This window comes from Aedes aegypti, chromosome 2 (assembly GCF_002204515.2).
Source record: "Aedes aegypti strain LVP_AGWG chromosome 2, AaegL5.0 Primary Assembly, whole genome shotgun sequence".
Taxonomy (NCBI): domain Eukaryota; kingdom Metazoa; phylum Arthropoda; class Insecta; order Diptera; family Culicidae; genus Aedes; species Aedes aegypti.
In genome coordinates, this window is record NC_035108.1 from 31,290,902 (window position 1) to 31,307,042 (window position 16,141).

The 16,141-nt window shown below is 37.9% G+C and overlaps 3 protein-coding genes across 14 annotated transcripts in view; 2 read left to right on the top strand and 1 right to left on the bottom strand.

The window, feature by feature from the left end:
• LOC5574095 overlaps nt 1–16,141 on the bottom strand; it is a 217,681-nt gene that overhangs the window by 109,926 nt on the left and 91,614 nt on the right. The window lies entirely within an intron of this gene.
• LOC5574092 lies at nt 697–9,120 on the top strand. The gene is made up of 5 exons (XM_001661113.2): nt 697–1,027; nt 1,099–1,479; nt 1,537–1,708; nt 6,569–6,648; nt 8,850–9,120. The coding sequence occupies exons 1-5, from the start codon at nt 751–753 to the stop codon at nt 9,035–9,037; spliced, it is 1,098 nt and encodes a 365-aa protein (XP_001661163.2). The 5' UTR covers nt 697–750; the 3' UTR covers nt 9,038–9,120.
• Nucleotides 9,972–14,285, top strand: LOC5574087. Its single transcript, XM_021840433.1, has 6 exons — nt 9,972–11,198; nt 12,901–13,098; nt 13,169–13,360; nt 13,445–13,616; nt 13,887–13,966; nt 14,036–14,285. Exons 1-6 carry the CDS (start codon nt 10,592–10,594, stop codon nt 14,242–14,244), a joined length of 1,458 nt encoding a protein of 485 aa, XP_021696125.1. The 5' UTR covers nt 9,972–10,591; the 3' UTR covers nt 14,245–14,285.

The following is a 16,141-nucleotide window of genomic DNA, read 5'->3' on the forward strand; positions in this document are numbered from 1 at the left end:
GATCTATACTCTGAAATCAATAATAACAAATTATTCAGAGATTCTATCAAAATGTGGTTTTCGTAGTAGAAGCTGGTAACATTTTACTTGAGAAGATTAATGAACTTTTCCATAGAATATTATAACGAAGAATTATCTTACTGAAGACAAAGGGTTGGCCTTTCTTATAGTAATTTCCATACAACATGTTATGTGCACAGTCAAAAAATGAAATCTCTTCAAATTTTGGGAAGATGATATTTACCATAATTGACATCGTTTAAGCATAGGGGAGCCAATACTTCATAATTTGCATTAGTCTAGTGTCCACCCTGTTATTACTATACGAATTGGTCTACGACCTAACATCGACATATATACCGATATGTAAATTTCCAGTTAATCATGTTTATTATTGTTGAAACTTATCTAACCACATATTAAAATGTATTGAATCATACATTTTGCTAGTACACTATCTCGTACTGTAAGATGCAAAATCAGTTCCACCATTTTCCTTCTCAGTGGATTTTCAAAACTTAGTTTGCACTGTAAAAACAATTTCCTTGGAAGATATGGTAGGAGACAGCAATCCGAAGGGGATTTCTGATAATATCCACTATGACGTTCGGCATGATATCACCTTCAGTGTGATTATCAACTGGTAATCAGCAAACCACTCGAAAAGTTTTCTGCACAACGGAAACTATCATCGGAACCGAAGCAAAAACGGTGTTAGTTTCTCATTTGTCAGTCTCCAAAGCTAGAGCCATGAATAATGTTCTAATTTTTATGGTTCTCTTGCCAGTTGCAGTGGTGAAAGGCCAACAGAGTGCTGTCCAAGTGCCCTGCAACAGCATTTTCGGATGCATCTCTCACGTTCAGTGTGCTGCGGATGAGTACTGGACTCCGGGTGCCGCCCTAGATGGGTGTTGCCCTGGGTGCGTTCGGGGACTCGGATTGGAACAACCGGGCTGTGGCATCAACGGAACGGCCTGTGCATCGGGATTATTCTGTGCCAAAGGGGACATTTGTAAGCTGAACACGAGTAAGTTTCGGACAGAGCTTTTTATCTTGGAACCAAAGGTGAATTAAATAGGATGATTTATTACTGAACAGCTAGCTGCCTGTCCACCCGGCACGTATCGGAAAAAGTCCTTTGGAAGCCGGAATGTGATTCAAGGGGAGAATTCCAGGCGAAACAGTGCCGAGGAGATCGACTGCTAGGGCGGTGCTTCTGCTATTCGGCCACTGGACAGCGGATTTTTGGTTGGCAATGGCTTGGCAAGGCAGAAAACATGACCTGTGCTTGTAGTCGACTTCGGTCGGATTTGGAAGCGGCCGGAAGGCAGGATGTTACCCTCCATTGTGCGGCGGATGGGAACTTCGAAACCCTGCAGTGCGACGGCGGAGTTTGCTGGTGTGCGGATCCAAAGACGGGAGAACGGTGGCCTCGTGTTCCGGCCGTGTTGCCATCGATGTGGAAGAAGTTGCCGTGCTGTGAGTAGTGATTTTGTTGTGGAGAATACAGTTGTTGATAACTCAGTAATATCGTAGATAACCGAACACTACATGGCGAGCAGTACCTGAGACAGTGTGAAAGTGGGTACTTTGCTCAAAAACGTTTGGAACAGAAATTCTACATCCACGGACATGTGAACGTTATTCACAATAAGGTGGTGTGTGATTACGATGGGACTTATGGAATTGTTGAATTCGAACGGGGCATGTAAGTATTCTTATAGTGGTGGCTCTTTAAAAAGATGATAGATAACGACAAGGTTAATTCAATACCATGGAATCATGAAATCAAACTATTGTAGCGCATCTTAAAACGATAGTTTCGGTACTTAGTAGAACTTCCTGAGAGGGTCTTCTCATTTGGTTCACAGGAAAGTCTCCGCAAATGGTACTCGTTGATGAATTGCTCTCATTCCTGAAGTAGAGAATCTTTTTACTTCTTTTTTCGGCGTTACGTCCCTACTGGACAGAGCCTGCTTCTCAGCAGTGCAAAGCAAAACAATATTCTAGATAAGGGCTACCAGCAATGGTCTTGAAGACTTTGACTGTTCTACCAACCTACCAAGGCTCTTTATTTCAACATTCGATTCTTTATTTAGGTTAATTGACACATTACAACACACAGCCCGTGGCTTTATTTTATGCTACCCGCGAATATTTTGAAGAACCTTTTCACATCTGGTCAATTGATTACTCTACTAAGAACATACCAAGGTTTGTTTTTAATTTAAGATTCAAATCAAGCTTGTTATTTCCTTGGACCCCGCCTATGTCCAAAATAGAGATGTTTACAAATTTGACGTTTCCTATTATGGACCCTCAATTCGATTCTCAAGTTATCTGGCTTACTGCCGACGTGCCTATTATGGACCCATTTAACATGGCTAATTATGGACTCTCTTGTGTGGTTTAATTTACAAAACTGTTCAGATGTCTGTGTTTATTCACCTTAGATTAAATATTTTGCCTCAAACTGCTGCATTACAATGTTCCCCGGCGGATTTTTATAGGAATGAGATTGCTTTGAGTGTTAATTTTGTTTTTTTTTCTGTAAGGGGTCCATAATACGTAAAGAGTCCATAACCGACATTGACTCCCTAGCTAAAACAGGCAAACACAATTTTCTTGACTTATTGGTTGTATTTGCACAGAATTCTGTCAAAGTGTTGGGCAAGGTTATTACAATTAATATTCAGCAAATGGACAGGATTCTCACAAAATATTGGAAAAAGTTCTCAAAGAATAATTAGCAGGATTCCATTGTCTAGCAAAGATTATCATCAATCTAGAGCAGGATTTCGAACAGTTCAATGCACAGTTATGTACAACACTGGTAGTTAAACCTCGCATGTCTTACAGAGTATCAGCGCGGTGACTAATCATGGGCTCCATTTGGACGTTATACAGAGTAAATTTTTCACATTTTCGTGGACAAGATTATCACATAATCCGGATTCTCACAATTTTCACAGAACTCTTGAAATGAATTGATGAGAAAAAGTTTTAAAGAGTTTAAAACGAACCCGTAGTAATTTTTTACCAAAAATGGGTTTTGGATAAAATTCTGAGCGGGATTATTGTTAACCATGGATAGTATTTTCAAAGCATTTTAGGGTGAAGATGAATCGAAGCCAAACCTCAAATTTTCAAGAGCACGGATCTGGAGAACCAAACATCAGTTTAAGCTGTAAACTTAATCGATTGGTCACATGCTGGTGGTGACCAATCGATTAAGTTTTCAGCTCAAACGGGTGTTTGGTTCTCCAGATCCGTGCTCTTGAAAATTTGAAGTTTGGCTTCGATTCATCTTCACCTTAGAATTCTGATATGTATCTTGGGCGAAATTCCGACATAATGCTAGGTACATCCTGCACAAGATTCCTGCAAATGCTTGTGCAGGATTCCATAATAATCCGGGACATGATTTTTGCAGAGCCTTGGGCAACATTAACAACGTTAGAGTTCCAATTCTTTCCGGTTTTTAACAGAATTAAATATAATTCTCACGAGTCCGAAACAGAAGTTCAAAAGAATCCTGGGCGAAAATATTCATAATTTTTGAAAATGTCCAATCAAATTGAATTCTTGCAAAGACTATCACAGAATCTTGAACACGAAATTTTACAAAAAATGTCCTAAGAATTCTCAATATTCAATTCAAAAAAAAAATTCAAAAAAATTCAATAAAAAACAACGGTCTTATTTCACAAACGTCAACAAAACGGAATTCCTGAGATGGGTGGGACAAAAGCAGCCTAAGAGAAAATATTCATGAAAAATATTTGAAAAGCAGGCATTCATAATATGTTATGTACACAAAATATCGGAACTGAACAGAAACATTATTTTCGCAATATCAATATAGGCCACCAGAGCCAATTTTAGTCACATTTTCAACTTTGATTTATAAATCGACCAAACACATTGATTTCTCATTAGAGTGGCCAAATTAGGTGTATGTAAGTTAAAATTACAAAGACAATTATTTTTACTTACATGTCTAGGATCAACTCGGACACATAAATGAATATAGTTTTGCCATATAAATATAATCTACTATACACGAAGTGATTTTCTTATTAATAAACCACTATGGCTATAATTGGCGCTATGGCCAAGACCAGTGCTTCTATTCTATACATGTTTTAGAATCAAAGTAATAAACACCTCTTTTTCAGTAAAACGGGTTAAAAGATTTTCTGCAATTATTCACTCAGTATAACTTGTACGTAAGCAAAGCAAAATGAAAATCTTTACAAATTCCTATTGGACGGAACTTTGGAACTCTCTATCAAATACAGTCGAAGCTCGTTATAACGACAACTTTTATAGTGACAAAAGCTCTCTATAGCGACATTTTTCGATCCCTTGAAAAATATTACAATGTTATACTTATTCTCTATAACGACTTTTCTCTATTGCGACGGTCCCTTGCGATGTCGTTATAACAAGCTTCGACTGTAATTCAGTAAACTGGTATCGACTATTTCAAAATTAATCAAAGTCGAAAACCATCCGTTATACCAAAATAAGTCCTAATTGATCATCTCAATAAGAATCCTGAAGATGATGATTCCTCGATACGACTAACCACGGGTTCTCTGATAAATACTTCATGAATTTTCTCAGAAATTTCTCCAGCGATTCAGCAGGAAGTAATATTTTTTTTTGATTTCCTTTAAAATGTTCATTTGGCATTCCTCTTGATTTTATTTCATAAATACTGCTTTCAGGAATTGCTATGATAAGTTATTCAAGAACTCTTACCAAAATTTATCCAAATTTTCTTGCGTGAGAAACTCCAGGTAAATCTTATGAGATCGAGGATCAAGAATCGAACACTAAGAATTTGTGCTGTAATTCATGAAATTTGTTTTAAAATTCTACTGAAAATACAGATACTCCAGAAAATACCCCCAATAATAATTTCAGAGACTATTCTTGAAATTCATACAGGTATTCCTAATAGAATTAACCTATACAAGCAACTACTTCAGTTATCGTACGAACGCCTCCATTTAACCATCTATAAATGGTCAACTTCACCAATTTGTCATGGATGCCTGAAAGATTAGGAAACCAAGACAAAAGTTATGCATTCTTTCACAATTTACACCATCATTAACCAAAGGCTGCACAGACTGAACGATTACTAACATTAGGCAACGGACAACACGGAACACCCAGTAGCCCAGTGATGAATTTTTCGTTTGACGAAAAGTTTCCACCGAATCGAACCCACACCTCGTGGCACAATACGCCTAAACGACTGACGCCGTTAACCGCACGGCCACGAAGCCCACAAAATGAATGAACGCTCAAATTTTTTTTTGAGAATTACCTCTTCTATATGTTTCTAGGAATGCTTTATGGAATTCCTTCAAGAAGATTGCAAGGATTCTTAGAAAATTTGGCTACAAGATTTCAAGTACTTATATAGAATTTGACAAGAAATTCAAGAATCAAGAAAATTATGTGGGGAACTAATCAGAAACTTCCCTAATAATTATTTCCAAGTTTTTCATGGTTACTTAAAGAATTTATCTGGAAATTATCCTATGCAATTTTTATGAGCTACATCTTGATCCATTGTTGTTACACAAATCTACACATTGAAATTATTTCACCGACCTCAGCAAAACGTTACCGAGATTTGGCAAATAAGTATCGCTGAGCTGTTGGGTTCTCGGCAAATTTGTTTACCGAGGTCGATTTCAGAATTTAAGTGTGTATCCAAGAATATCTTTTTAAAACAACCATAGAATCTCCAAAAGAAATTTCTCCAGATATTCTTCTCGTATTTCCTCAAAAGTTACCTCAAGAAATTCTGCAAAGATTCGCCTTAAGAATCCACCCTGAAATTCCAAAGAAAATTAATTGATTTCTTTCAAATCCACGCAGTGATTTATCTAAGGACATCTCCAAGAATTGTACAAGAGATATCTTCTGGGATTACTTTACAATTGACAATTACATTAAAATAACAATGGGGTCATGCACAAATTACGTCACGCTCTAATACGGGGGAGGGGGTCAAGGAAGCAAGCAGTGTGACAAGCCTTACAAGATTTTTGAAGGTCTCATACAAAAAGCCGAAGCAGGTTGAATAAGTCCCTGTTTAGCGTGACATAATTTGTGTATCCTCTCAATTTCGACAAGAAGCTTGGAGGAGTTTCGAGAAATCACCAGAATTCTGTGAGAGTTTTAGGCCGGCTTGATTTGTTTCATTGTTAGTAGTTTTTAGTTGCTTTGGTTTGGCATGCAGTCTTGTATAATCACAGGGAATGCAGTGAAAAACTATTTTCCAGGTAGTACCTTTTCAAAATTTTCTGTAGAAATGAATTATTTACAATTTTCTAGAAGAAATTCTAGAGAGATAGCTTGTATTTTCAAAGTTTTTACAACTGTACTGGCCATTAAAATTTATATGTTTAGGTAAACGACATGTCTCACCAATACTTGTCATTCGCTAGTTAAAATGCATTAGAAACGTACAATTTTTCTAGAGCCATCCCTACTAACATAGCATATCGAACTGTCCACAAAAGTAATAAAAATTCAATTTCAGCGCATATTGCACCTGGCGTGACGGCACCCGGATCGAGCAGTACCAAACAAGCAGTCTCAAAGCGCACCTGATGACCTGCAGTAAGTATTTATTGTATGTGACGAACATTTTACCACCTTCGGCCGACCAAGCAAGAACACCATCCATTCGGTAAAACGAGACTCAATTTAAACCGGAATCGCCTGAATGTAGGCCACCTCCTTGGCAAACCGTTCAAGACTATCAGCACGTTGCCTATAGATATTTGCTTCAACGAAGAGAGTGTGAGGCGGGAAAGATATGTTTACTATAGGGAAGGAGACTACATGCTCTCGTTGCTCCCACTTTGTCCGGCTCTAAAGTAAACATGCTGAACGAGTAGGGGTGATTGGGGCAATATGAGCCACCTAAAAAGAGTTTTCTAAATTCATATTTTTACGTGTCCAATAATCCGCCTCATTTAATATAATATATAATTTTCAAATAACTAATAATAAAATTGCCAATATTGAAAAAGAAGATCTTATAAGCTTTGTTTGTATACATAGTATGAGCAAGCCTTAGATAAGAAGAATCATACCAGTTTTTCAAAACCAACCAATCTCGATTACTTTTTCAATTCGACGTAACAAACTTTCATACTATTTAGAGAAAATTAATAAATAAGAATCACAACCTATCTAAAACTAATATTTATGTATTTTTCTTTAGAGTATTCTTATTTCTAAACGTTTCATGTAATAATTGCACAGCGTGAAAAAAAATACATTTTTGCGTGTCTCAAGGATCGAATGATGTGCCTCTAGTAGGTTTGGAGTTGCTGTATTTCAGAAATGTTCCAGCACGTCACAATTTTGAGCTACAGGTCCCCAAAGTTGCAAAAAAAAAACTGTTTTCATTAATGTTTACATGAAACTTAAGTTTGATTTATATTTTTGTTTGTGATTTAATCCACCAAGCATGCAATACATAACTTTAGCTTTCATTTAAGATATTATTTGGTTGAAATTGTACGATTGAATTTAGATAAAATCAATTTGCCCAACATGCTTGCAGTATCAATACCGAATTCTTCGTTTCTCTTATATGGCAAAATACAATACTTTTGGAAACCATCAAAAAACAATTCTCGCGGAACATTACTAAAGGACCTATGTACAAATGAGAGATTCTCTCCTCTCTCGTTCTCTTTCGATTATAACAGTGGAATACTAATAATTTTGGGAAGTTTTTCACTATAGATCGAAAGTCAATTCCCTTGACTAGCGTTTCATACAAAAAAAAACGCAACAGAAGAGGTTAATGTGACTCAGTTATTAATGAAAGAGAAAGTAAACAAAGAGAGCCTCTCAATGTTAGATAGGTCCTTTAGTAATGTTCCGCGAGAATTTTTGAGCTTCGAAAGTATTATGATTTTTGCTGATAATAATTGTTATACAAATGCGTGCTATGATATTTTTGTAGGCGGCAATGGATTCAGCAACCCTTAATTTAGTAAATAAGTATTTAGTAGGTATTTTGTAGCTTGAGACAAAAACGTGTTTCGCAGTGTTACGTATAATAAAAATAATTTCATATTGTAGATTATGATTTTAAGATAATATCGCTTATTTGGTCAGCATCACAGACCCCATTGTTTTGCTTCGATGAAACATAATTAGAGATTGTATCAAAATCTATCGACTTTGTAAATTCAAGTATCGAACTATTCAAATATTCATTGTATCTAAGATCTGGAAAAAACGTGACAAAAATCACTGCACATTAAAACACTGTTTTTATGACCAAGTTAAATCCAAGGTGGCTCATATTGCCTCCATTACCCCTATGAACATGAATCCTATGGAGGATAGTGGTAGCGACGGAAGAAAATCCATAAGTCTGTTTGATTTCAACATTTCGACGTCGACTGAGAGGACCTGGCCGCCACACACTTTGTTTTGCTCGGTCTCATCTCGTTCGGGATCGCTGTCTTCGTTCGTTGTCGCCCATTCATAGCTTTACTACATGATTTGATTTAATGCTTGAGTAGGCGAACTCCGATAGAAATTAATTTCCTTCGCAAGGGATCGTATATACTTAATCCGCATTTTGTAGCGGGAGAAAATTTGAATATTTAATTAGTGTGGGCTTTGAGTGTTCTTACTGCTATATGGTTTCATTGGAGTTTTATGAGTTCTTTAGTTTTGCGATTAGATTTCTTAGCCAAGGTTTTTAGGACACTTATAACTGTGAAATTTTGCAATTATATAGATATCCTATAAAACATGCTAATAAACTATATGAATTGTCCATTCTACAGATTGCGCACGGGATGAGAAGATTTATCAAGCGGCCGGAATGCAGTTGGAGTTACTTTGCGAGGGCAATGGAAACTATGCAACCCTACAGGATCGGAATGGGGTTCTGTTTTGCGTGGACAGGGACGGATTTGTGGTGGCCGAAGGAGTTCAGCCGGAAACCAACTGCGAGGAGTATATGTTTGGGTGAAATGATTGACGATGGCTCAGGAAGAAGGAATATCATAATTTTGGATGAAATCGATCATTTATTACAGTTTTCATGCTAGTGTTTCATATTAGTAACTTCAATAATCTAAATGCTGAAAAATAAATACGACGGTCAACCTAATAGACTCATGTACATAAAATTTCTATAAAAAGTGATTTTAAAGCTAAATTATTCATATTTTGTGTGAAAACCTTCATCCACCATAACACAACAAAACTGTCCGAAAACAGAAGATTTGAAACAATACTTGAACATAAATTTATTCATATGTATTATTAAATTTTTTGAAAGGTTACTCTAACAATCTCAATTTAATTCATTTAAAGGAAATTTATTGAAATTTTTGTCACGAATCACGCCACGGGTTATCAAATGGATTTCAGGAAGAAAGTTTTTAGTTATCCTTGCAAGGGTTACTGTAAATCATCCCCCAAGAAGTTCTTCTGGTATGCTGAGAAATTTTGTTTATGTCCTTCCCTGCCCTCATGCAGATAATCTCTCAGGTTTTTCATTGAGTCATTGATTCTATCGATGAATTCATCTACGATTTCCTCAAGGATTTTTACAGAAAACTCCTCCAGAGAAGTCTAAGAGATTTTTTTTTTTTGTAATTGTTACAATAATTCATCTTGATATATTTCAGATAATTCATCCTTTGAAATTTCCATAAGTTTCTTTAGAAACTGTATTCTTTCATTTAGAATTATTCTAATATTCGATAATCCATTTAAGCGTTGCTTGGGCCTTAAAGGATTGGTCGGCAACGTTCTTAAATAATTCTCACAAAAGTCTTCCAGAAATTCCTCCAGAAATTCTTTCAAATATTTTTCCGGAGTATTCCTTCACGAACTCATTCAGTATTTCTTATGGGTTCCTGAAAGTATTCCTTCAGAAATTTGGATATCCGCTAGTAATTCCCCCAGAAGATTCTGCATTTTCATAATCTCTTCGAGATTCCTGTAGAGATTCTTTCGAAGAGCGTTTAAAAAACCTTAACAAATTCATCAATACACCTCAAGAAATTCATCAAGGATTAACGATTTATCGATAAATTCACTGAAAGAAAAGTTGTGCTTTGTCTGATCAAGAATCAAGATCAAGAATGTTATACAAACAGGGGATGACCCATTTCCCATAAGGACGATTGGCATAATGGACCTCCTACAAAGTAACAACACAGTGTAGGAAAAAATCCTTCAAGGATACTCTTTTCTTATTCTTAACTGTTCAATCTAAACTGTAGTATGTAATGTAACATACAGAGTGACAACACTATACGATAAGCTTTGTATCAACTTACTCGTATCAATCACCCCCAATCCAACACGACGAAGTGATTCTATGGTAGAATACTTGGCTCCCCATCAGAAGTTTTTTGGTTTGAATCCCGTTTCAGATTGTTTCTTTTTTAACTTTGTTGATCATAAAATGATCCGCAAGACATGATTTTATGCATTGAACAACAAAAACATCACTCGTGTGTTGCGTTACGGCACAAGATGAAAACACATTGTAATTATGATATCATGAGGCATGATTTTGGAATTCTTGTTCATACCCGTGCATTTACACTTTTTTGCCGAAAGTCTCATATGCCAAACATTAACTTTTTCAAGGCAAATTGTTACAAAAATTTTACCAGTCATCATCATGACCAGCCCACTATCCCTGTCAATGTTCGACATAGAAAATCACTCAAAGATATCAACCCAACAACTTTCTTATCTGAGTCCCAATTCGTCTCCGAACCGAATGTCAACCAATTTTTCTCACCCGAAACAACCAGTCCAACCAGTTCCGAACTTACATCCGTCAAGTTTACACATAGGCCGCGGTCGGCACTCCGAAATGCTTACACTAGTGGTGTCACTCGCGCTGTCAATCACCGTCATCCCATCAAGATCCGATGCCGCCATCGGAGGACCGCCCAGCTGCGAAGGCTTCTACGGATGCATCTCGTCGTTGCGTCAAGCGGATTGCGCCCAGGGTGAGGTGCTAATATCCGGCGCCTTACTGAACGGATGCTGTCCGGGATGCCGCGGCGGTCAGGGCCACATGAAGGTCTGCAACGTCAACGTTGCCAACCGGCGGTGCGCTCCGGGACTGAAGTGCTCCGATCGCAAGTGCATCTACGATCGATGTGAGTAACCTCTTCCTCTCTGTAGCTTTACAGTAGGGTGTTCCAAAAATGTAATTTGTCAAAATATATTGGAGACTTTCTGTAGATAAGGCTGTTACAAATAAACGTTTGTAGGGAAGGGAACTTTGAGAACTTACGTTTGGAGGTTACCTCGTTGAGATTTGTGAAAAAAGTTAGATTTTTCAACATCCCTGTTGTACGATTTATGGTCTTCATGGCCGTGCGGTCAGTGTCGTCAGCACTAAAACACATTGTGTCTAGGTGCTATTCCCGCTTCAGCCTTTGAAACTATGATGATGAATATTTCTCGGCTGTGACATCGGAGCATGCTTGTCTGTTGCCTAATGTTGAGTTACAGTATGTACAGCTGAACTGCTTAAAACTATGTCCTTGTCCATGTTGTTGGAATTGATATAGTACCGCCCATTAGGTACACTAGTTGTCAGAAAGCGAATCATGCGTCGTCGTCGGCAGATGTGTGGATTTATTGAAAGAGGCATGATATTTTGTAGAGAAAATTTGAATATATTGCTTGTTTGAATAAACAGAGTTGCAGCTGATGATTCAGATACCAGTCAGTGTCTGTCTGGTGGATGGCATGAACTATTTTATTGTTTAGATTGGACTACAATAACGAGCTAGTCTCGCTAGGATCTACTCTCAACATTTTTAAGTAGAAGTAAATGCATAAGTAATTACAAATTTTGTTACTGATGACAGCACTTGTAGAAAAATGAGTTTAGTTACAAAACCTGTATGAATGATGTTTTCGTTGGTTTTAAAGGACTCAGTCAATTCAGGAGTCAGGTAGGTTTTTAAGGTACAGAACTCTTATTTTCAATATTTGCATTTTTTATTATTTTGCCAAAATATATTTAATACCGTAGATTTGACGTAAAAATAAGAACAACGCAAAAAATATATTTTTTTCAGCCCAAAATGAGTTGTTATTCTTCATTTGAACATATGAAAGAAAGACATGAACATTATAGCTCATCAGGATCTTAAAATAGAATTGCGAGAGAAATTGTTATAGAAGCTACTGAACGGATGCATTTCAAAATATGTTTCTCGCTGTTAGAAAACCCTTGATTTGCGCTGAATAACTCTGCCGAAGAATTCTTGCTTATCAAGATCTTGGGATAAAGAAATTAGGAAGAAAATTATCAGAATCAACTAGCGGATGTATTCCCAGTAAGGTTGTCTACCGCCAGATAGCTCTTGTTCTGTTGAATAGCTTCGCCGAAGACACCAATCTTTTAACTAATAAGAATTTTAAGAAACACACAATTGAAGAACATTTGTCACTAGCACCACCTAGCGGATAAATTCTCAATTAGATTACTTAGCTCCAGATAGCCCTTAATCTGATGAATGTCATTACAGAAGATGCCAACCTTCCATCTGATAAGCATCTTGATTTGGAGAAGATTGAAGATTTTTATTAGCGCCACGTAGTGGATGACTTCCCAATCAAACTCTTTGCCGCCAGATAGTTCTTGATCTACTGAACAGCTTTACCGAAGGCACCAACCTTCTAATGTAAAGTGTGTCGAGAAATGTGAATTAGCAATGTTTTTCTGATATTAGTCACAAAAATTTGACTATTTTAAAAATGCTCAAAGATTTTTGACAAAGTGCCATTTTGGGACACCCTACTCTACTCGCTGAGCAGGAATAATAAATCATCTCTCGCCGTCAGCGACCTGCCTACACACGATCCACATGAAAGACGAGGAGGAGTGGGCCGGATGGTATCCGCGGTGCAACCTGGACGGCACCTATGCCAGCAAGCAGTGCCGAGGGGACCGGCTGTCCGGACGGTGCTTCTGCTACAGCGAGGATGGGCGTCGCATTTTCGGCTGGGATTGGTACAAGGACGCCTCCAAGATGACTTGCGGTGTGTTGAGGGGTTCCAAAACGAGAATGCAAACTCAGGTTAATTACACGGATGTGTTATACAATTTCAGCGTGCAGCCGTCGTCGGGCAAAACTGGAAGCCGAAGGCCGATCAGGAGTTACCCTTCACTGTCTGCCAAATGGGAACTTCGAAGCGCTACAGTGCGATTCGGGAGTCTGCTGGTGTGCTAATGAATACACCGGAGATCCACTGGTTGGCGCAACGGTAGTTCACGACAGTTTGTGGAGATTGCTGCCATGCTGTGAGTCATAAACAGTTAATCGATGGCTGTGTAATTTGTTGACGAAGTACCACGGACACTGATAAGGCTTTTTTTTTGTTCCAGATAATAATACCTTGCACGGTGATTCATACCTTCGGCAGTGCGAAAGTGCTGCTTTTGCCCAGAAGAAGATACAGCAGAAGTTCGCTATGCGGGGTACCGATGGAGTGAGCTTCAACGAAGTTCGATGTGACTACGATGGGAGTTACGGGTCGTACAAGATCGAGAATGGAGTGTAAGTTCAGGTTATAGCTTAAACTACCTACCATAAATAACGATCAAGTCATTTAATTTATATGTATACTTTTTGAATCTTCAGTGCCACCCAAAGTATTCTGTAGAATTCTTGAGAGATTTCAAGCAAAATTATTTCCAGGAATTCTTTAATGAAAGCCATCGAAAACGAGACTAATTTTGTAAATAGCCTTACGAAATTTAATATTTGAAAGCAACGTAGACATTTTTCATTCGTCTTCCTTCTTCATAAACTTCCTCTTTCCAACAGAGTCTACTGCACTTGGCGCGACGGGAAAAAGATTGGCTCCTACCAGGTTCGCTCCAGCATGGTATCATCTGTCAATTGCAGTGAGTGACACACACAAATCCCTCAACTAGCAAGCAAAACACATGAGTTTACCGATTCTTAATTCTCAGATTGTGCCCGCGATACGGTCATCTACCAGGAGGCCGGCATCCCATTCACGTTGGCCTGCGGTGGCAACGGCAACTACGAGTACGCCCAGGACCAGAACGGGCAACTGTTCTGCGTGGACGGAGATGGGTTCGTAGTGACGACGGATTTGCGACCGAATGAAAGCTGCGATAAATTTATCTACAATTCGGAGTTCTACAACGAAGATTAAGTGCCTAGTAAATATATAGGTATAATGAAATATGCAGCATAGTGTTCCGATAGTTTTTTCTGCATTGTCCAATTTGTGAACGACCCAGTTTAGGATTAGCGAATTCGCTACTATTGCAACCAGTAATTTGATACATCACACACTGGTCAGGCAAAAAAATAGGGGTAAACTTTTACGTTCGACGTTATTTCATACAGAGTTAGAACTGTTGGTGCGGGAATATGATCAGCTGGTTAGTGAAGGCGAAAATGAACTGCAACAGTGACAATAGAGTAGCAGAGAGTAGAACGAAACGGAAGGAAATTTGTATTAACATATAGGGCAGGTGTACCAGTATTCGTCAGCCTAAGGAAAACTATTCTGGTAAATCAATCAAAGGAATTTTGAATACTGACAATAACGAAAGCTCCCAATCCATGTTTAGCTGGGAAAACCGTACCACCAGCAGTATTCGACAAGAGTTTGATTTCGGTTCCTATATTCGCGACCTACATTAATTTTTAATGCAGGGTAGCAAAATTAAGTGAAAGGGCACTAAAATCTCAAGAAAAACGATTTGTTTCTAGTATTTTATCAGAAAATTGAGCTCTCAAGGTATGTTACCACATCATTCAAATGCGATTATGCCAACTTACAAGGTAAAACAGTCTATAATTTGGGGTGGCGAATACCGGTGCATCTACCCTACGTTTGACCGCTGCCGCCAACCCCATTTGACATGTAGGTTAGGTTCTCTGGTGTCAGGTGCTGGTGGTGGCGGTTGACATGAGTCACTATGAGAACCTGACACAGTAGTAAGTAAGCAATTTTGCACAATAGTGGGTCATCGGTGTAACTTTGCAAGGTTTCGGTGTAGCATATGCGCATCATGTGTTTAGGTGCTTACCGGGACAACGGACAAGTGCACTGCAGGTGTTTTGCATATCCATTCTCGCTTATTTACTATTAGGGGTAGGTGTTTTATTTTACTGGTATGATGAGCAATCTCCGATCATCCTACAGCAAAAGTTCCCCCAGGTTTGGAGATGGGTTTAAATGGGTTTTATCATGCATTGTTATTCCTCCAATATAATCAGAGCTGTAGCAGTAGACGATAAAAAGACACTCATGATGTACAGCAGATCATGATTATTACAGAAAGCGATTAGCGAGATATATTCTCAATATTCTCAGAATTCGACCCCTGGTTATTGAAATAGTTGTGTTCTGAGAAACTTCTTCGATTATTCTAGAAAGATTCATGGAAAAATGCTTTTCATACTTTTTTTTAATTGAGACTATATTTAAAGTTCAAACAATGTTTAAATACAAAAAAATAGATATTATATATACTTCCACTGTTAGATTAAATTGAAAAAGACATTTGCGAAAAAAAAAGTTACACATTTTCTTTGTAACTCACAATTACCGGACAGGCGACTTGCCAGCTACTACCAATTTTTTCAAAGATTCTTGTAGAAATTCCTCAATGAGGTATTCGGTTCTCCAGGAAATCGCCTGATTGTTTTAATAGAATTTCAACCAAGTTTTTCGTTATGGAACTCAACCAATAGGGTAAAGTGGGGCAAAAGTTCAAGTGGAACAAGAGTTTCATTTTAAAATTTTTAGCTCACTTTAAAGCTATTGGTAAAAATCTCATAGGAGCTAAAATGCTATTCAAGTAAGGAACTTTCAGGTTCGAACTTTAGGAACCCGCAGGATTTCCTGACGGAATCCTTAAAAACCCTTGAGCGGTATCCTTGGAGGAATTCCTAAAGGGAGAATTGGAGAGATTACTAGTTGCTGGAAATTCTCGATAATGGCTCGTAAAATTTTCGAAAGAGATTGTCGAAATAATCTCTGGATAAAATACTAGGTATTTCGTCGAGCATATACATGGAAGGACTTCGTGCCGAAT